The sequence below is a fragment of the Hoplias malabaricus genome, chromosome 5, assembly GCF_029633855.1.
Source record: "Hoplias malabaricus isolate fHopMal1 chromosome 5, fHopMal1.hap1, whole genome shotgun sequence".
NCBI lineage: Eukaryota > Metazoa > Chordata > Actinopteri > Characiformes > Erythrinidae > Hoplias > Hoplias malabaricus.
In genome coordinates, this window is record NC_089804.1 from 52,926,549 (window position 1) to 52,949,459 (window position 22,911).

At 41.2% G+C, this 22,911-nt stretch overlaps 1 protein-coding gene across 1 annotated transcript; it reads right to left on the bottom strand.

Annotated features, from left to right (window-relative positions):
* Positions 1 to 2,677: 2,677 nt before the first annotated feature.
* Positions 2,678 to 20,682, bottom strand: rnd1b (Rho family GTPase 1b). The gene is made up of 5 exons (XM_066672915.1): positions 20,492 to 20,682; positions 19,973 to 20,060; positions 6,636 to 6,745; positions 5,438 to 5,572; positions 2,678 to 5,287 (listed from the first exon to the last, which is right to left on the bottom strand). Exons 1-5 carry the CDS (start codon positions 20,609 to 20,611, stop codon positions 5,042 to 5,044), a joined length of 699 nt encoding a protein of 232 aa, XP_066529012.1. The 5' UTR covers positions 20,612 to 20,682; the 3' UTR covers positions 2,678 to 5,041.
* Between the last annotated feature and the right edge of the window lie 2,229 nt (positions 20,683 to 22,911).

Here is a 22,911-nt window from a genome sequence, read left to right on the forward strand (position 1 = left end):
AATGAATGTATTCCAAATAATATAAATGTGAGCTATAGGTGGGGCCATTTTTATTCTGGGAGAGACCAGCCCATCTGAAAGAAAATGATGAATGATGAACCCTACACTCACAGAAAAACTGTTGCTGTGGTGGTAAGGTTTCACATATTGCTCGGTGTTGACGGTAGTGTGCTTCAAGGTTATGGGTTGTTTAAAAAAATGAATTCAATTACAGCAAACCACAATAGCACATTCAATGCAAGACTGTTTATTTAGTGAAAAGTGTGAATGTGTCTAAATTGATGAAAATAGAATTTGATGAATTAAAGTTTACGAATATATACCTCTTCCTGGAGAAGAGAATGTAATGTACCTTTAGGGAACAAAACCAAATTCTAGAACCTCTGTTGTAGCTTTTAAAGGTACATTCATCCTGTTTGGAACTTTAGTGAACAATAATGTACCTGTACAGTACCTATTCTTTCTGAAAGTATATGATAGTGATTTATTAGAGTGTGTTTTTCCCCTGAGGGGTCGAATTAACCCAAATCATGCCTGAAACCAGCTTCAGTGTGCAAGTCTGCCAAAGGAATCCCTCCCTGTTGTTTACATGTATTTAGGTCTGCATAATTCTAATAATTCACCCACTTGAGGATACGGTGAAAAAGAACTCTTTATGTGGAGTATTATAAAGAAATGTGGGCGGCACGGTGGTGCAGCAGGTTAGTGTCGCAGTAACACAGCTCCAGGGGCCTAGAGGTTGTGGGTTTGATTCCCGCTCCAGGTGACTGTCTGTGAGGAGTGTGGTGTGTTCTCCCTGTGTCTGCGTGGGTTTCCTCTGGGTGACTGTCTGTGAGGAGTGTGGTGTGTTCTCCCTGTATCTGTGTGGGTTTCCTCCAGGTGACTGTCTGTGAGGAGTGTGGTGTGTTCTCCCTGTGTCCGCGTGGGTTTCCTCCGGGTGACTGTATGTGAGGAGTGTGGTGTGTTCTCTCTGTGTCTGCGTGGGTTTCCTCCGGGTGACTGTCTGTGAGGAGTGTGGTGTGTTCTTCATGTGTCTGCGTGGGTTTCCTCCAGGTGACTGTCTGTGAGGAGTGTGGTGTGTTCTCCCTGTGTCTGCGTGGGTTTCCTCCGGGTGACTGTCTGTGAGGAGTGTGGTGTGTTCTCCATGTGTCTGCGTGGGTTTCCTCCAGGTGACTGTCTGTGAGGAGTGTGGTGTGTTCTCCCTGTGTCTGCGTGGGTTTCCTCCGGGTGACTGTCTGTGAGGAGTGTGGTGTGTTCTCCCTGTGTCTGCGTGGGTTTCCTCCCACGGTCCAAAAACACACGTTGGTAGGTGGATTGGCGACTCAAATGTGTCCGTAGGTGTGAGTGAATGTGTGTGTGTGTCTGTGTTGCCCTGTGTGCGACCCTGAACTGGGTAAGCAGTTACAGATAATAAATGAATGAATATATAAAGCAATGTAGAGTTAAATTTACTGTGTAATAAAGAGTTACTGTAGTCCTACTGTAATATCCTTCTTGGGGTAATTGTGGATGGGATGAAAATGCTGACAGTCTGATCATAGTCTAAAATATTAGTCCACTGTCTTCCTCAAACACAGTACACCATTCATCTGTTAAAGCACTCTCTACTAGAGCAGTGTTTTTGAGTGAGGATTCTGCCATGTGTTGTCACCTGAGCCTGTTCTATATGTTTCTCATGCCTCAGTGCACGATGGGCTGGTAATTGCTGAACAGTATCGTGCAGTTTTGCACCTGTCTGGAAGCATCTGCCTGCCAGTGGCATTCAAGTCGTTCTTTACCGTCTTTATCTACAGGCTCTATCCACAGGTGATTGCAGTGATAAACAGCAAGAGTCCCTCTCTCTGAGGTAAATGTGCTTTATCATCAATTGCAGCTGCTTCACACTCGCCTCACGGCCGAGTGTTCTATAGGGAAGTCATTAGGACTGCCAGCTGCGATTAATGCACACATCAGGAAAAGTGAAACTCCTGACAGGAGAAACAGAGCAACATTAGTCTCCAACAACAGGGCTCACACTTCAAACTTCAACCCAGACGACTCATTTTATTCAGCTGAATATTGGCAGGTGAAATCCCCCCCCAATCCCAAAGAAACCAATAGAAAGCCCAGCGTCATGAGTGCCACACAAGGCAAGCTTTATTACTGGAAAGACAAAAGGAAGAGGAATCATGTCAAAAAATAATTTATGGAAGAAACAAAAATGTACAGAAGTACATGTAAAACACAAAAGAAAAATACCAATCTTCAATGTTGTATTCAAATAAATAGGACGGAATTATACATCTATCACAACATCTTTGTCAACCCACGACAAGAACAAATAGTCACCTCATGGTATTCTTTTGGGCATCTTACAAAGATTATAAAAGATGATATGTACAACTTGGATCATTGTTAGAAGACATGCTTTGAAGCATAACTGTGCCCACTAGTACACAACGGCAGCATCATGGTGGAATGTCAGTAAATTGTACCGTCTCACGTCCAAAGCCTTGGTGTGTATATTTTTTTTAAACCAAAGCTCAGTCAAATGAGACCATTACAACATGAGAAAACGATCAGCTTTATTTGAAATCGATTATATCGGTAAATCTGCAGCTACAGTGATTGGCTATTGGTGTGAAATCCCACATTTTTCACCGTCTCCAACACCCCCCCCCCCCCCCCCCCCCCCCACCCCAAAAAAAGGCCTTCATTCTCTCACTTTCTTCGCTTGAACTGTTGCTAGGCAATGCAGAGGAATTCAGCGCATGACCAAAGAATTGGAAGCTTGCAAATCACCACCTGAAGCCGTAGATTAGTGGCTGAACTCAAAGGAGATGAGTATCGATCTCAGGTAAACACAAAGATAACAGCCTACCAAAAAAAATACAATTATAATTAAGAAAAACAATAAAAACAAACAGCACAATGGTTCAATCCAAAAAAATGAAAAAATAGCTTTCTCTTAAACAGGACCAGCCTGTTGGGTTTTGTTTTCCCAGAAGTCCTTTTATCCCCCACCCCACCCCCTTCTTCCATTCTCAGCAGGATGCACCCCCAAGCCATTGTCACGAGTCGATTGTTCCATACGTTAAAATGGCCTTGTCTGAACTCAGAGAACCATGAAGGATCCTGCATGCCTTTGGCTCTTCTCTTCTCCATCTCGTCTCCCCGCTCAAGTCCTCGGTGCCTTCGTATCTCTGTGGTTTTAACATGGAGCCCATATGTCTAGGCTGGTGACAAAAAAACACTGTTGCACTTAAATGGTGTATAAACTCCATAGGTCCCACGCTAGATTTGTGACACAAAGACGTCACGGTTTACTCCACAACAACCCTGGCTACAGAGAGGGCTCAACAGAACTACGGTTAAACTGGCTCCTTTTTTTATTTTTTATTACAGCAGTAATGAGGCACGACAACACACGTCCACAAGGCTGTCGCATGAAGTTAAAGTTAATCACAAAGCAGGTTTTATTTTTTATTGCCACTATAAATACTGTTGCGTCACAAGCACGTCAATTGTTATTGCTTTGTGGTCGAGAAGCGGGTTTAAAGATCAGCGCTGTGCACTCGAAAAAACAAGAAGCTCAAAAATTTAGTCGGAAGGAACCACATTTAGAAACACACGGAACTGCCCGTGAAAGTGTCTGATGCAAAAAAAGGAAAGCGTGGGGACACTCGTGTAGGAGCTGAGAGAAAGAGAGAAAGAGAAAAAGAGAGAAAGAAAGAGAAAAAGAGAAAGTGAGAAAGAAAAAGAGAAAAAGAGAAAGAAAAAGAAAGAGAGAGAGAAAAAGAAAGAGAGAAAGAGAAAAAGAGAAAGAAAGAGAAAGAGAGAGAAAGAGAAAAAGAGAAAGAATGAGAGAGAAAGAGAAAGAATGAGAGAGAAAGAGCACGAGAGCTGAAAGACTGAATGCTACATCAGGATTCTGAGGAAAAATGCATACAAATCCATTAGGTGTGATGTGTGGTGATGGTCTGATTGAAATCACACGCTGAGAGTTAACGAATTTGATTGAAAAAGCTAACTGTGCTGCATACATTTAGTCTTTTTATCCGTGTAGATTAGACAAGAACATCCAACATGGTGCTACAACAATTTTCTACCGACCAAAAGCATTAAAAAAAAGCCCAAATCAGTTTTAAGTTCGAGTTCCTAAAGAGTTAGGCCCCTAGTTAGCTCAAAGATGCTCGATTCTCTGAAACGGACAAGAGCAGGGGCCAGCGGTCTGTCACGGATGGTCCTTCTCGCCCTCTTTTGGACATGTATTGCCTCCTTAAAAATAGAAGCATGTACATCAAGTTGGTATTTAAATCAGAGGGTGGAGGAAATAGGAAACTTGTCTTTGGAAGTCGCTGTCTGCAAATTTCTTGCCTATTTGGCCCCTGCCACTTTTGTTTTTCAGTTAATGGTAATGTCCACCTAGCTAAAGGCAGGTTCCTATAGAAATCACATTACAGTGTCCAGTCTGCACAGCAGCCAATTCCGTCTACACTCTATAAAACCTGCGCCTTGCACTGCTTTCCAATGCTGCATCACTCTCTCACTCGTCCAATGGGCTGACACTCATCTCCCATTAGTGCATATTTTTCCATGTTTTTTTTTTTTGCAGATATGTTTCAGCCAATAATACAGTGACCGGCGTTTGTCTTACATTACCGACAGCTATTTTCTGAACACTGGTGCCTTATCTACTAGGCTGAATAATTGTGAACCTTAAACGTCACAGTTAAAACTGAGCAAAATGAACGATTCTCTCGATACGGTGAAGAATGGTGTGATAAAAAAAAATTGTGACCGATCAAAACTTGGTTTGAAATAAGTGGGGTGGAGACGGATATGAACTGCTGTAGAGGTCAGGACAAGGTGGACAGCGAGGTGTCCACTTGTTCTGAGATGTATTTCTGTTTGGGGGGTGAGGGAGGATTCCACAGCGAAGCCTTCATTTGATGAGGACATCAGAGCCCACCCCCCTTCCCCAGACCAAAGCACAGGGGAGGGAGAACTTTTTTTTTTTGTTGTTTTTTTGTTGGGGATTTGGAGCCCCCCCTTCTTCTGCTCACATGATGGAACAGCTCTTGGCCTTCTCCTTTTTGAAGGTGGAGGAGAGCAGCTCAGAGCGGCTGGGCAGGTGCAGCAGGCGTTTGGACAGCCGGCGGTTGGGGCTGGGCTTGGCCAGCGGCTGCAGCTTGTTGATACAGGCAAGCGCCGCCGTGCGAAACACGTTGTGGATGCTCTTCTCCGAGGTGAAGGCCGAGCACTCCAGATAGGTTTCAGCCCCAAGCTGCTTGGCCAAGGCTGACCCCTGGGAGATGAGAGGACAATAGGAACTAAGCTTTGTGCTCTTCAGACTTAAACCATATTTACAACCTTTCAAATTATTCTGACATGCTTCAATTGTAATTGTATGACATTTGGGGTCCACATTCATGAAATAGAGTTAAGAAATGCACACCTGCTCATGAGTAATGGGTGTCTGTTTCTGGTTGGAGAGTTCCATCAGCGTGCAGACGTCGGTACGCAGGTCTGTTTTGCAGCCGATGAGGAGAATGCGGGTGTTGGGGCAGAAGTCATTGATCTCAGTCCTCCACTGCACACAGAAACAGACACAGTTACATAAGCCTCAGTATCTTAATTATTATACTTAAGAGCTAAGGCCTTCTACCAAGTACTATAAGAGGAAATAATGTGCTATTATTAAGTACTTCTCAATGCTAACGTCTTTGAAACATACCAATTTATGAGCATTTAGACTTATTGTGAGACTCCAGATTCAGAAATCTGGAGCAAGCTGAAGCAAAGCAAAATTTACATTACATTTTTATTTTATACACACATACAGGGTAGGCCATTTATATGGATACACCTTAATAAAATGGGAATGGTTGGTGATATTAACTTCCTGTTTGTGGCACATTAGTATATGGGAGGGGGGAAACTTTTCAAGACGGGCGGGGACCATGGCGGCCATTTTGAAGTCGGCCATTTTGGAGCTAACTTTTGTTTTTTCAATGGGAAGAGGGTCATGTGACACATCAAACTTATTGGGAATTTCACAAGAAAAACAATGGTGTGCTTGGTTTTAACGTAAGGACACGTGAGGAGCGGATAGAAATTGTGTTGATGTCCGGTGAACGCAATAACCGGGTCATTGCAAGACACACTATGAGACCACCCATCTCCCATGCTACAGTAAGCAAACTGCTTGCCAACTTTTGTGAAACTGGTTAAGTGTTGCATTTACTCACATAAATTGCATGTGTTGCATAAGTTGCAGCTGGTGTGTGACGGGCTTGATGTTACTTTGCGAATGTAATTTTCAACTGTAAAACCTTAACATTAGCCATTTAATCTAACTTTCTCTCTTCCCTCCTCTCCCTGTTTCTCCATTGTTTCAAATTAAAAGCCCCCTGGAGAAATTATGATGATATTTCATAAACATTCTGAAGCAGTGGCAGCAGCAATTTCTAACAGATTATAGAGGACATATAGAGGACCCACAAAATCATTTAAATAGTGGTGAAATCTAGCATTCATTTACGCATTAAATTATCCTAAAATATGATATAATTTTGAATCACTTAATTGTTTTGAAATTTTCCTTTAGTAATGGAGCATTAAAGTGTAGCGGTGTTACAGTGAGAAGTTAGTACCTTCTTCAGTCCGCTCTCCACAGTGTCTGGACGGCTGATGTCGAAGCACAGCAGCACTGCATCAGAGTCACTGTAGCAAAGTGGCCGGACGTTGTCATAGTATGGAGACCCTGAAACAAGAAACACAAGACTTGAGGTGAATCAGTGAAGACAGAAACAGATCAAAACTAATGGGCCATGGGGCATGGTCATCTAAAGGAGCATAGAGAATGAATTATAAGGGACAGACCCAATCATTCTCACTCTGATTTACTTACTGTATTTAAAAGATAGACTCAGGGAGTACACTCAGAGAGAGAAAAATATAATAATAATAAAAAATAGAGGTAAATAAAAAGGTCTTTAAAAAGTATGAAATGTATTATGTTTTTTTTTTAAAGCCTTTAAAGATACAAGTCCTGGAGATGAAGTGTGTGTATGAAATCAATACAATATTTTCATTCATTATCTGTAAGCGCTTATCCAGTTCAGGGTCACAGTGGGTCCAGAGCCTACCTGGAATCATTGGGCGCAAGGCAGGAATACACCCTGGAGGGGGCGCCAGTCCTTCACAGGGCAACACACACATTCACTCACACCTACGGACACTTTTGAGTCGCCAATCCACCTACTAACGTGTGTTTTTGGACTGTGGGAGGAAACCGGAGCACCCGGAGGAAACCCACACGGACACAGGGAGAACACACCAACTCCTCAGACAGTCACCCGGAGGAAACCCACACGGACACAGGGAGAACACACCACACTTCTCACAGACAGTCACCCGGAGCAGGAATCGAACCCACAACCTCCAGGTCCCTGTAGCTGTGTGACTGTGACACTACCTGCTGCACCACCGTGCTACCCTCGAGGGAACCACCACAGGGATCGTTTACAACAAAGTGTCAATTATTTTTGTTCCTGAACTGACAGTGTCTCTGTGATAAATGCTCATTTCAATATTGAGCAAAATATTCATGATCATCATTACAGCCGTATTGGAGCAGCCCCGCTCGAGATGATCTCTGCCTGCTTCACTACACACACAGCTCAGCACACACTGCAGATAAGCACTCTTCCACTTTCTAGTTTGCACTATTGGCATTTTAAAGGAGAGAAAAATGACAATTGAGCCCTAAATCCTTATCGATCTATTGCTCTCTTTTCTCCACGGCTTATGCAACAGGGAGAGTGTGAGGCAGAGGGTAGGAAGACGCTCCCTCTCTCGCTCAGAATCCTTCAGTAAGCCACCCACCGGCCAGAGTCCGTCCCACTCCAGCGGTACCTCTGCTCCCCGTTTCCACAGCAACAGCCTTGGAATTCACCATCTGCGCAGCATCTTACGCCCACCCTCCAGAAAGGCTTCCCTTAACTGCCAATCATTACACACAGATACGTGCCCACCCACTTGGTGGAGAAGAATGCCTCTGTGCAACAGTGTTTGTGCACCACAATCTCTCTAGCTGCCTTTGTTTAGGTGGAGCTCAGTCTTAGTGCGGTTATATGAAAACAAGATCAATGAGAAAAGCTAAGCTTTATGGGCATTGATTTCGACTTTGATAAAATTATTACAAAAGTTGCAAGATATTTCTTTGAGTATGGTTAATCAATAAGAATTACACTGCAGAGGGCAAACACACAGAGCATACTAGAGTTATTAGAGCTACGCACCATCTGTAATAGGACTTATTTTTAAATTGAGATCGAGAGCGCCTACCAACCCACAAACTGTGCTGCCCAAGTCAGACATCACAGGATAAAAGGAGCCGTTCTGATCATGCTCCACTTATGACATAGAGTGGAGTTTTTAGAATTGTAAGGCCCCACATCTGAGCATTCACATAAAACAGATATAAAAGCAGAGAAATAAAAGAACCAAGCAAGAATGAGAGAACTGAGAAAAAACAGTAAAACAAGAGCATTGTTTTAACTTGCATGACGCTGGCACTCATTTTGCGGCGTGTGGCTCTTTGGTTTTAGCAACTGTTGCTTTAAAAGACTAGTGTTTCTGAATGGGGCTGTTTAGGCTAGGGGAGAATAATGCTGTGGTGTTTGATCCTTGTGGTATTTTGACTAAAGCATGTCACAAACATTTAATTACAAAAAAAACAGGGAACTACGTTGACTTGTGGAAATGTGGTGTGTCACCTTTAAGGATTCTAGATGATTCTAGATGCCAGTGCAGCATTGTGCAAAAAACAACATATCACAGAGGGTGCCATAAATACCGTAACATGATGTCAAAGCAGTTATAAAACAAAGACTGTTAATTTACAGTCTCAGGACCGTAAACTGAGATTTGTACTACAACACTACAATAACACATTATATGCATAGCACTGGACCAAAGACGAAACTCTCCTGTACAATCTTTACATATGGTTTCATATTTAAGTGACAATAAAAAACGAATCTAAAAGCCCAGTGCAACTGGAAGCTGAAACAGTGTTAGTGATTTTGCACAAAAGATTCCAACACCAGTCAAATCAATGTGTTCAAATACTGCAGGCCATCTCACTGATCAGACTGGCCACAGAGACGCCTGTCCTCTGAAAGAGAGCTGACTGCTTTCCTTGTCTCTCTGATAAAGTCACAGACAGACCTGGGTGTGAGGATGCATTCAATTGCCCCCAGGTCTAAACAAAGCAATCGATGGACATGCACACCGGGGTAGGCACAGAGCCATTTTTTTTAATTAAAGCAGACAAATTACAACATTCTACAAGTCAAAGCGAGACAGACATAGGACACGGCTGACCGCCAGTAATTATCCACACACTTCCGAGCCACAGATAATGCTCTATAGGCTCTTCAGAGCTGCAGGAATATGAAAGTGGCACGAGGAGAGCGCATTACACCGAGCTGAGGTGGTGAGCTCTCTCAGAGCACTAATCCTTTACCTCTCACAGTCCAGGGCAACACTATCTCGGTGTCTGCAAGTCTTTACACACCGGCAAAGAATAGAAATGGAAAGTAGGCAAATATTTGGACAGCCTGGTCAAATGGTACATTTTTTTAACATAAATTTAATATTAGGTTAATATATTTAAGTTTAAATGCAGTCTTTTAGGGCACAATTTTGATTTATTTGCTCATATTAACATACTGGGGAAAAAAAAACATTAAAATAAAATTTCACCATATCTTTTTTATTGCACTGCACGCTCTCAGTTTTGACTTTGTGTGCTCGTGAACCATTGTGTGCATGCACTCTGACTATCAGAACATTTAATATGCATCTCTGCACTGACGGAACCTTAGGGTGTTGAATTCATTGATGTTGAAACAGGGTGAAGACATCTGTGTTCACCTCAGTGTTTTCAACCAGTCAAACTGAGGAGGAGAGCAGCAGATAGGCCATTAAAAATGCCATGGCGTGTTGTTTGGTCTACGGTCGTAATAAAGCTGCGTTTCATTTAGCTTTATGTCAGAGCGGGGAATGACAAACTCAAGTTGACCATGTTCAAGTTAAACATACAGAAATTTCAGGTTAGCATTGTTAGCTTGATCCCATTTTGCATTGCTAATTATAGCAGCTGATAACAGTGCATTTTGAGAGATTTTACGCATTCCAAACACCATGGAAACACATTCACATACAGCAGTTAGAAAGTACTGTGTGTATGACTGGTGTAAAGAGACACAAATATAGATAGAACTGCAAATAAGATGTAATTTTATGATTACTACTGCTTTTACAAACTGAATGTGTAGGCAGCCATTTTGGATTCTAAACTTCTGGTTGGTAAAGCTCTCCTGACTTTGATAGTGGGGGTATTTTCAACATCCAAGTTCAAAAGGAATGCAGCATAAAGCTTGGGAATCCCTGAGTTAGCCTAGTTAGCTTTGGTAGTAGTTGATAGGTGTGCAAAATCAACTTGTCCTGGGGCGAGTTCTTGTGGCAGACCACTACAAACATTCAATGTTTTATGTTATATCAAAGATAAACGTACGTGATCATTTTACCTACTGCATCTCAGTGGTTGAAGCGTTAGCCTAGCTAGAAAACAGGCTAATGGCTAAATTAGCACCGTTAGTGAGGCTTCGCTGAGGGAGCCAAAAGCAGGTTGTAATGCCAGTACGCAATACAAACATTCAAAAGGTTATGTTAGACATATGTAATAGATCACAGATTATTGAAAACAATCAGTTGATGATAAAATCCCAAAGCCATGAGGCTTTGTTCCAATCCTCTGCAACATGCTCCTCAGCTGAACAAGTTGCTGCTTTTTCAGTGCTTCACACAAGCAGATGGGGCCTTTGTGAAGCGTGAAAAACACAGTGAAGAGGATAAAACAGACAGGACCTAATTCCTCGGACCTGACTAAACCCTGAAAGTGTGGTAAAGCTGAGACGGAAGGTGTAAAGGTGAAAGTGGGACAGTAAACATCACAGCAGTGTTCACATGCGATTAATAACTAGGCTGCATTCCTCCGGTTCAGGGAAAGCCTCTTGAGGAACAGATGGAGTTGGAGAGGGCTGCGTTTGTGTGCTGCATAGATACTTAGCCTTATCACAGGGAACCCCCATCTGCTTAACCCTTACATCTACTGTCATTACAGATGCTAATGAGGGCAGATTTGGAGAAGATTCCAGGACCTTGCTCTTCTGTCTCCTTTGCAATTTTACATTATTGAAAGAAACTGATTCACTACTCTGTAGTTCATAATATGTCCATTAGTGTGTAGACACCACATCTAATAGTGATTTGCCTGTGGCAGTTCCAGCCAAATCTCTCAGGGGGACAATGATTGCAGTGGAATCTAAGGTGACAATGTTTAAATTAAAAGCTAGCTATCTAGACAATGGCACATTAAAACTGTGCAATTTAGTCAGGAAACCAACATGCTGCACTGTCATGTATCATTAAAGTGGTATATGTTTCTGGCCACCTCATGTTTCATTATCACCAGTAACCACTAGAAGCTTTAGAAGATAAGGCTTTTTCTTTACCTACATACTTTACAGTACTCGTGGTTAGCTGTATCGAGGAGTTCATTATACCAGGTCACGATGAACAATTAACTGTGGTCATAAACAAATAGTTTAGTCACCCTCACAAATATGTTGGAGAGAAAGACCAGCTTTATCATTAATCATTACACAATTCTGTACTTTTTTTTTCCACTTTTATTTTCAAATAAAAGTGCAGCAGATTCAGATTAAAGAGTACTGTGGTAGCCATACTGACCAGTACGCCTGGTGCTCCGATGATCTCTACAGGGTTTTGCCCAAAATTAATCAGGGTCCTATTCATCATGTAGTGTACTACACAGTGAGAAATGTAAGGAATAGAGTAGGGGGCCATTGGGGACACACCTCAGGTTACATATGTTGAAAGCATGTTGGGGAGAGCACACCTGGAGTACGAACTGAAGGCTCTGCAGCTTAAAAAAATAGCCTTAACGTGAGAGTCTGAGTGGAGTCTGTGGCAGTAGTGTGATCAGGAGCAGGTTCAAAAGGTGGGTTCAGCACAAAATGGTTTCCAGTAGAGTCCTTTCCAGTATGTGCTCCCTTGGCTGCTTTAAGGCCTTAAGCCCCACCCCAAACGACTATGGGTTTTACCACTAACACAACAGGCGAGTGATTCATTTATTTATTTTTTAAGTTTACCATTAGCATTAACACACACGGCCATTAGTACTTTAATTTACTGGAAAGCATTTTCAGTTAGCCAACTTTAATTGCTCTTTTCCCTTCCTTATTTTGTTTCCCTTCCTTATTTCATCACACGACAACTGAAGAATTAACTGTAGATAATGATTTTTTAACCTTGTGAGCATAAATATATGTCAAACAGAGTTTAAGGCGTTTTAAGCGGGAGAAGAAGATGCTGAGAGTCCAGGGCTGAAATCTCAGGGAATTAATCAGCACTCAAGAGCTCAGAACTCATCTAAATGCAGGCCAAGAGGGCTGGGAGAGGTCAGCGGACACAAAGGAACTGAGTATCAGGGTGAAGAGAACAAAATGGTCCCCCTCCCCCTGGCCATTAAAGATCGATGGGAACAAGTCCTGACACATTCCCCCACAAGCCCCACCCCACCCAGGACCCCTTCTACACTGAGATATAGCACGGCTGAGATTCCAGCACAGTACTCACTGGGAACTGGACAAAGAATGGCCCCCGCTCGCCGTGAAGGGGCTAGTCGTGACCTTTGGGGCATTCCCCTTCATGGGGATCATCTGGGAGCCACTCATGCATTCCGTTCCTCTCATCCCATCAACACCTCCATTAGTAAAGAGTTGTTAATCTACTTGCCGTACTAATGGAATGCTATACACCTCCGCTCACTCATCGTTCATAATCCTCACGTTTACACAAATATATTTCCATTAACGTAATAACTGCCAATCCAGTGCTAATACCTCTCAGTCAGTGATATATTTGGACTGCCACAGTGGGCCATGTTCCTGCAGCCAGCAGCAAGTCCAGTGGGATGCCCTGATTTAGCCAGGGAATTGATTTTTGCCCATAACTCCTAGCTGAGTCTCAAAGAGGGTTGCTTGATAGCCTGGCGATGAGGTCGGTCCAATCAATGTGAAGAAGCCTAATAAGGCATCCTTGTTCAGTCTTGACACACACAGGGTGAGCAGAGCTACAGGCCAAAAATAATTACTGCCCACAGTACTCCAACACATAACCCACACATCACCTTTAGAACTGGCCACTGTGGACAGCCTGCAGGGATCAGTGCTGAAGGATGGATACAGGTTGGATTCTTCTGTAGTGCTAGTTTGGGAGAAAAAAAATAAAATCCACTCTAGATATACAGACAGATACTGCAGTAATAGGTATGTGCAGATAACTGCATACAAAGATTTAGAATGGACTGATATTTACTGATGTATTTATTTAACCATGACGTGTAGAATATTTAGATGACACTAAGCCTCTTCACTAAAATATAATAGAAAACCACATAATAAAATATAATAATTTGTATATATTATAAATGGATGTGAGCATCAGAAAGGTACATAAACACTACTGAATATCAGCACTGATGTCTGCATTTCCTTTGTCCCCAAGGGAAATTATTATAAATTAATGTTGCAGCAATCAAGGGCATCCTACAATCATAACAGTTCTGAAGACCATTTCTGTGTCTGAAATGGCCCCCTATTCACTATTCCCTACATTACTCACTATACAGTGCATTATTATAGGGAACTGAATTCAGGAGGGTAAAGATTTCAGACATGACTTCAGTTTTATTTTAACCAAACAATGCAGTGGATTGTGGGTATCCTCTATCCACTAGTGTACACCAGTTTGCAATGCACTGAATTTCGTCCACCATGTTTTTGGACAGTACTACAATATAGCAGAATCCCAAAATAGTGCACTATGTAGTGGAGAGGACACGTTTTCACTCACAGTGCTTGTGCAAATAGTGAATAAGGAAATTTGTGGTATTAAATAGGTGCTACAACCCTCAGTAACAATTTTTGGGCTTCACCTATCCAGAGCCTACCTGGAATCATTGGGCGCAAGGCATACACCCTGGAGGGGGCACCAGTCCTTCACAGGGCAACACACACTCACACACTCACACCTACGGAGTTGCCAATCCACCTACCAACATGTGTTTTTTTTTTTGACTGTGGGAGGAAACCCACGCAGACACAGGGAGAACACACCACACTCCTCACAGACAGTCACCCGGAGGAAACCCACGCAGACACAGGGAGAACACACCACACTCCTCACAGACAGTCACCCGGAGGAAACCCACGCAGACACGGGGAGAACACACCACACTCCTCACAGACAGTCACCCAGAGGAAACCCACGCAGACACAGGGAGAACACACCACACTCCTCACAGACAGTCACCTGGAGCGGGAATCGAACCCACAACCTCCAGGTCCCTGGAGCTGTGTGACTGCGACACTACCTGCTGCACCAATTTTTGCAATTGGAGACTATGAATCTTTTCATTTGATTCATTGAATTGAATCAATTCAAGATTTTCTTTAAAAAAGCAACACTGATTTTCTGGTTCCTTTTGTCCATTCCAAACCCCAGACGAAAAGAGTGACCCACATTATGCAATGTGAAAATACTCAGGTGTTATGTTCATTTTTTTCTGTATCCTTCACTCCTGGCTACAGACAGGAAGAAGTGATGCTCCATTTTAAAGACTCAATGTAGGTCTGAGTAGAGTCTGTCTCAGAATTATTGGGTGAACAATAAATATTGAGTCTGAACAAACAGCCAGTGATGAAAACTGTTCTAATTTTATCGCGCAGAGGCTGGATGAGTGGCTGAAAGCTGTCTGGATGGCGGCTCTGGCCTCTCATCCCCTCCCAAACCTCGCACTCATCCCTTAAAGCACACTCTGGCCTTTGGCTGGCACATTTCCAAACACACCAATCAGATCAAAGAGTCTGGCGCAGATTAAAGGCAGTGTCCCAAGGGACCACGCTTCATTCAGCCATTCTGATACTGATGCGGGAATATGGATTTAGAAAGAAACACACACACACACCACATTAAACCTGGGACTTTACACAATTTCTGACACCCAGATATCCCTGAGCCCTAAAGTTACACCAGTGTTATGACTCTTTTTCCATGATAAAATACATGGTAGGATTTTCCAGCTGTTTCTGGCATCAAAATGGTGGCATGGCAAAATAAAACATCACAATATTTTTACATTATAGGCATCTTTTTAGAGGTTTAAATGTCCACTTCTATAACCTTTAGGCCACAGCTGCCTCAGGTAAAAAGAATACACTAAAATATAAGGCAATAATGGACTGACATTCAATTACCTACTGGTTTTGGTGTTTGATTACATGTTAATGTGATTAAATCTGATGCATGCAGTTTGTCCAGTTCTAAATCATCTCAGTGCAGATAGTGGTGAGCAATATGACAGTGTTTATCTGTACTGAGATATGATTCAACATGATTTATCTATAATACCACATTTTTTAAAAATATTTTAATAACTATAATGATTCTTTTAATGTTTTGAGGGAGCTATGTTTCATAAGAGCCCAAAAAACTGTAAATCTCCAACACAAATCTCACTGATTAATCATTAATAGAATCATTAGTTATTAAAATATATATTATATATTTTTTAAATGTGGCATTATTGGATAACTATATGTTAATGTGATTTTGTGATATGCATCTGTCTTGTAATATGGTATTGTATATATTGCTCAGCCCTGGCTGATGTACACTCTGCACAGACCCACTGGAAGATCCAGATGTGTCATGTGCCAGAGCCAGAAAAGCCGATACAAGCGCCAAACACTAACACAGTTCACTGTAATCAGGTCAACAGGCTACAACAGGAAGCCCCCGGGACACACAGACGCAATGCCCATGTGCTCTCTCAATTCCTGACCACACACACACAAACAGCTGATAGCAAACACAGATTAGAGAGCTGTGCAGGGTCCATGTATACTTATTGTGACAACAGATGTTGCATTTAATTCCTGTTCTGAAATCGGTATCAAGTGCAATATTTCAGTTTTCTGTGTAGATCTGCTCTAGTCTTTTAAAACAAGAACGAAAACTAGGCAAGCCTTGTTTTACCAGACTGCCATTAGCCATAATTTGTTTACATGTGGTTTTTATTCTGTGATTGTGTTGTACAGAAAATATGGAGGGCAGGTAATAAACACACTAATTCCACAAAATGTCTTCCCACTACTTCCCTTTAAAATATCAGGCAAAGACACACACTCACATGAAATAAGACAAATTCAGCAGTCCTCCTCTCTCTGAAATATAATACCTGTTTAAATGTTGCCGAGTTCTGAGCCGTCCTGCTGAGCTTGTGAACAGTGGAGAAACATAACCAACACAGAGGCAATCACAGCCACAGAAACACACACAACCAGAGTGTGTTCTTGTCTTATTTCCTATTATTTATTAATATGAAACTTTGTAAATGACGCCGTCTAGTTCCACTGGGTGATAACTCTGTATTAAAAGCTCTGAGCTCTATGAGTTACTGAACCTCGACATGCCCACGGACAAAGCCATGGTTCACACTGAAGAACCTACTCCTCTTTGGTTCCAGCTGGGAACAAATTTCGCGAACCACTTTATTTCAGTGAAAATGCACCGAATGGTTCCAAATTTAGCTTATAGACGGTGTTGTAACGCCACCATACTTTACCTCTGTGAAATATGGCTGAACTAACAGCAGAGGATGAAATAACTTTCCTGTTCATGTGTGTGCATTTCAACATTAGGAGTCAGTGAGTAAGAAAAATGCCTCTTCTGGGCATTTAATATCTCTTCTTAAGAGTGATGTGAGCCTAATATCATCATGACCACTGCTAAGTGTAGGCTAGAGCGGTAAAAAGCTCAACCAGCACTGAGCTATGGAGCAATACACTGCTCTGCAGTGATGGAGCGTCACCAAGTACCTTGGGACAAATGACAATCCAACATCACGTGACCTCACCAACACTCCTGTGGCTGAATATAATTACATTCTCACAGCAATATCTGGTGTAAAGCCCTTCTAGAAGCCTTAAGGAAATGTGATTGGTCAAGATGCTCATAGAGCAAATAACAGTGACTGGCTAGGGGCATCATTTGTATATTACAAATCAGATTCAATATCAAATGAATGATAAAATATGTACATTTAAAGACAGAACTAATATTGACATTTTTCAAAATAAGATGTTGATGTTTAATGTCTGTTTAAAAAGCGTTTAAATGTGTTTCAGATGTAGTTCAATCCCTGTTCCATAAAAAGAAACTAGTAAAACTGAAATTATCACTTTACTAAAACACCACCTACAGTATGGAACTCTATTAGAGTCAAAAGTTTTGTTCATTTGAAAAAAATCTGAAACTGAAAGTTCAAATCTTGAGATTAAACTTTGAAAAATACAATGTATTCAAAATTAAAATAAATGTTGGATGTTTTTTTCTCAGTTTAAATAGAATTTTGCTTCAATTACTTTTTTTAATAAATATTTTTTATAAATAATTTATTGTCATGTTTCACTTTCCTATATATTTTGATATTTGACATCTTATATCTTTCAGTTGCAGATTTAATGTTTTTAGATTCAGATCTTATTTGTTTTCATTTCATATCTTTTTTCAGTCGCAGATATTATTTTTACTTTCAGATCCTTTTTTTCAGTTTCAGAATTCTGGCCATTTTCTCACGTGGGAGGCGGGACATCAGCGGAGAGGGGCGTGGTATAATGACTGACTGCAAATCAATGAAGGCGGAGGACCTTCACTGTTGACTATAAGTAATATCACTGAACACTCACATTATACGCAATATTCAGTGTAAAACATTGACTTTAGTGACAAAGTCCTTAATAGTGAGCTCTTTTAGACAGCATTTGGCACCTATCGCAGTAAAAGAGCTATAAACTCTGCCAGAGAGCATAGTTTCACAGCCACACTAGTTTCGCAGCACTTTGTTGGCGATAGTGTCTGCTCCATCAAGACAAGCTTCAGCAAGCCGGTAACGAATCTGAATAAGCTCCTTATTCCCCAGCTTCTTAGTCTGATTTTCCGTTCCACCTTAAATTTTGCTCTAAATTAAATGGGTTTAAATTAAACTTTGTTTCCGATTTTTTTTTTTAAATGAACAAAACTTTTGACCCTAATAGAGCTCCATACTACAGCAGTTCTGCGCCATCCGTTAACACTGAAGATATCAAGACTTTCATATTGGAACAAGACAATTTGGGCAGCCAATCAGAAGGCACCTGGTTTTCTTCAACCTTTCTTTGTCTTGTTGCATAATAGTCGTACAAAAATAAATGCCAGTTTTTGGCTCAATGTCCAAATGGGCCTCAAGGACAATATAGATTCCAGGAAGATTACAGTTACAACATTCAGATAAATAACACATTAATAGAAGACAATTGCTGATTTTTTTTTTTTTAAAGCATCCATTGAAAACAGCATCTGTTGCATAGATGCTGCTTCTCTCCAGCAGCAGGAGTCTAACATTAGCATAGATAATGAGAGGTAGTGTTACTACTGAAGTTTGCTGTGAAAACCGGTTTGTGTGGTCGGTCTGTCTAATTAGATAAAAGACAGCTGGGGGTGGACCCACCTCATTTAAATACAGCATTACCACTACCTGTCTGGACCAGCCATTACAGTGCAGTGTGTGTAATTAAAAAGAACATGATAGGATTAACCGCGACCCTGAAACGGACAAGCGGAAAAGAAGAAGATAATAATGATGAGATTACTGAGAAACAGTCTTTAAACAGTTACTTAACATACACAGAAAGGAATGTTGGTGGAAAACTATTTCTGGAGTCATGCTTTGTACCTTATATGATTAAAAAAAAGTCATAAAGGTTTCCATTTCTTGAAAGTGGGTTCTGTTGGGTCCACTGCACTGAAAACAGCATTTCAGCAAAAAGGGTTCAACTGTAGAACTTTGATGATCTACTGGTAGAACATTTTGGTGCCATGCAGAAACATTTTTAAATGACTTTAATGTTCTTCATCTCTGTCGGAAACAAAATGACTTGAAAGCCTTTGTTGTCCTTTACATTGTATGGAAGTTTATGGAAATACTTTTAATATAAATGAAAGTTAAGGTAATGAATGTTTTTACCTCGTGAGTAATTCCAGAACCAGGACAAACCAAATAAGCAGCTGAATGTTTGCGTAAATTGGTTCTTCTCCAAAACCTTGCATATCATCCTTTAGAGTTATTGCCTATTTTCATACACAACCTCTTTAACACACTTTTCTAGATGCCACATTCCTTTCCTGGAACCATAGGCTTTAGGCAGAACGCCTCATGTGCAAATCACTTCAAAAGACCATGTGACAATGTTTGGAAATACACAAATGCACCAGTCTAAGATGGTCTGGAAATGCTGCGTCAATTACTTGTGAACAGAAGAGTGCAATCCCCAATCTGTGTGTCCTGCACAAATATGTATTCTCTCCAAGGCAGACTGGCTCACTTCAAAGGTCAGTCCAGCTGATAACATGGTTACAGATGAGGGGGACAGAGTGAAAACCCCCATTGTTCAGTCGTAATGCGTGTATTCAGCTGTGTCCTGCAGCATGACAATCCAGCTGATAACGTTCATTTACGTAACCCAGGTGAGTGTGATAATGCAGATAAGTCTAGGACGAGATAGTCACTGTCAATATAGGACTTCCCTATCAAATGAATATCAATATTTATAAGTTGTGGGGGGGGGGGGGGGGGAGAACCGTGGTCAAGCTGATCATCCACAATAATGTTACTGCAGCACCAAATCAATACAGAAATCTCAGTGGAAAACAGGCAGTGCTCTCCCTCTCGCATTAGCCAAGGTATTCACACCATTTTAACAGGACACATTTTACGATTAGGCATAGATCTTACCTGATGTGTCCCACAAACTCAGCTCCACACGCTGGTCATCAAGCTCCAGACATGCTGTGTAATTCTCAAACACGGTGGGAACATATGTCTGTGGAGAAAAAAAAAAAATAAATTAAAAAAATTTAAAAAAAAATTCACACCCTATCAGTGCAACACCTCCATAGACAGACACTGAAACAAGGAGTGTGCAATAATATGTAATTGCAAAGAAGCACAATCTTAAATTCATTGGGAATAAACAGATATATGACAGTGCATATAAACGCAGGATATTTGTGCATGCATCTGACAGCACAATGACTTCTTATAATACAAAAAAACACAACCAATTCTTCCATATTTTTACGTGCGTGCATTGGGTCTGTAGATTTATCTGCACCAGGACACAGAAAGATTCATGTTTTATTTATTTACTTATTTAAAAAAAGAGAAATTCCTGGTAATACAAGTTGAAAAACAACAGGTTATTTGAGGCAATGCATGTTAAGGACATGCACAATTCCTCCTGAAGACACGCACCTCTGGATAGCAGTCCTTCGCCAGAACCTGCAGCATGGCGGTCTTTCCGCACTGAACATCCCCGACCAGAACCAGCTTACACCGCACCACCAGCGGCTGCGTGCTCCTCCGCTCTTTCATCCTCCCGCCGAAGATTTAACACCAGCAACACTCAAAGGTCCGAAAATAGTATCAACACCGGCTCCGCCTGTTTCTCTCAACTGATCTGTCTGCGCTGAGGCGCCGCGCGCTTTTATACCCGCGCCTGAAGAATCGATGCTTTGGAGTCGATTCTTCTCAATGAATCATTGGCAGAGGAGTCGACCTTTTCTGTAGCTTGTACATTAGCAGTTTTTAAGCCTATTCATTTTTTTTGTATTTTATTTTATGTTCTGTTTTTAACGAGACGTTTTCCAGTGTTCAGATTATATCCATGTGAATCATATTTTTAACAACAACAACAAAATTAAAGAAACCCAGTAAACATTTAGCCGTTGATTCAACGGTGAAATAACATAATAATAATGACTGCCGTCTAATCAACGTTCTCTTAGGGTTGAAAATGAAAGTTGAAAAGACGTCCAAACACAGACATTGAAAAGACGACCATTGACGTTATTAATTGGTCCTGAAATAAATTACTTGTATAAAACGTATTTTGGACGTCCGTTGACGTTATTAATTGGTCCCGAAATAAATTACTTGTATAAAACGCATTTTGGACGTCCACTGACGTTATCGATTGGTCACCACTTAACTAACTTATTAAGATGGATTTAAAATATGTCCTTGACGGACAGACTACTTTTAGACCTATTTTGAATGTCCAGGGACGTTCCTTGTTTACTGGGAAATGCATTATAATTATAAAATATATTGTCACTGTCCACCTCAAACAAATATCACCCTTAAGTTTATTTTTCACTGTAAGATAATTTCAGTTTTTGTTCGAGTTGTTGTGCTCCTCTCAGTTTTTTTAATCGTATTTCTGAAGTATTTTCAAACTGCACGGTTAGCATAAGGTTAGCATAATTAGCCTAGCCGCTACATTCCAGCGAGTACGAAATTGGACGGATCAGTGGAATAGATTTTTTTTAATTGATTCAGTCTGAACCCTTGCTGAACAGCAAACTCGTGGAAGTTTCGCTTTAAGCACCGAGGTGTAATGACTCACTGCGTTGTTTGGGAACTGAAGTCAGCTGTGAAGAAAATAAATGAACTGCTATATTAGGAAACTGAATCATTTAAGATTTATACAGGGGAATTTTTTAGTTATGCCTCCAGTGAAATCCCCTGTCTGTGTGGTGGTGTTCACCTGCGATATCATGAGTACGGTGAGTCGGTGCCATGGCTGAGCATTTCTGTATTGAAACTGCAGTCTTCCAAAGACGGGCGGACTCAGACAGACAGGGGTTTTTAAGTCATAAACCTAAGGAACCAATCATGTCAACTTGCAGGACAGGATTTTCAAGTGGCAGTCAGGGTGGAGATGGGGAATAACTGCATATTCATACATCCAAAGATACTGAATTAAGGCAAAGGTGTGGAGTTAAGGGATTTTAAAACATTTTTTGTTTCTTGGAAATAAATTATAAATGGGTAAGTTTGTCAAACAGATGTGAATTTTAAGGGGTTAACTGATAACTGTATTTGGAAAAGCCCAGTCTGTGTCAACACTGGAGCCCCAGGTGATTTTGTTGCCTGAACAAACCCATAAAAATATATTAGTAGCTCTTCTGCGTCTTGAATTGTTTTCATTTCTAAAATTGAAATAAAAATTAAATACCTTACATTTCTTGGAAGAGAGTGTGCCTTTTTTTTTTTACTTTCTAGACAGTTTTTCTTCACTATGCCACTAAAACCATCTTCTGTGTGAAATGTACCTTGGCCTGCTCTCTAAGTTTCTCCATCATGTGACTGGGTACAGTGAACTCCATGATTAGAAAACTTTAAAACTCCTGTGACTCACTGTGTAATGAAAGCTGGGTCTTTCGTCTGCTTCACCTTCTGGAATTATTTCACAATCACACTTTGCCCCCGTCTGTCTTTACTTTAGATGCACTGATGTTAGCCTGGAGACATTAGTGAGGTCGTTAGAGCTGTTGACTCCCACAGAGCTGTCTAGACTGATACCCCCCACCCCAACATAAGAGTACAGTACTCCCCTGTGATGTTTTAAGTCTTAAAGTCAATTGAATTATCCCTAATGACGTGTTAGCCTGTTGATCTGAGCATTTTATTTAGCCTATTTCCGCTCTGTGTATTAGGCTGTGTCTGAAATCACTCCCAGTTTATATTTTAGGGCACTGTGAGTGCGTCGTCATTTTTTCTCTGGCTGTCTGAATCCTAAAGTGGAATTTGAGCGTGATTTTGAGGGCACTACAATCTCCTACAATGGACTAGAAATTTATAGTAAGCATTGTATGTCAGAACATGGACTG

What these genes read in the sequence shown, in the direction of transcription:
- rnd1b (XM_066672915.1), bottom strand. Translation starts at nt 20,611, where the DNA reads ATGAAAGAGCGGAGGAGCACGCAGCCGCTGGTGGTGCGGTGTAAGCTG. An exon ending in CGAAGGACTGCTATCCAGAG is followed by an intron (nt 20,061 to 20,491) that starts GTGCGTGTCTTC and finishes TTTTCTCCACAG; the next exon opens with ACATATGTTCCCACCGTGTT. An exon ending in TGGAGAGCGGACTGAAGAAG is followed by an intron (nt 5,573 to 6,635) that starts GTACTAACTTCT and finishes TTCTGTGTGCAG; the next exon opens with TGGAGGACTGAGATCAATGA.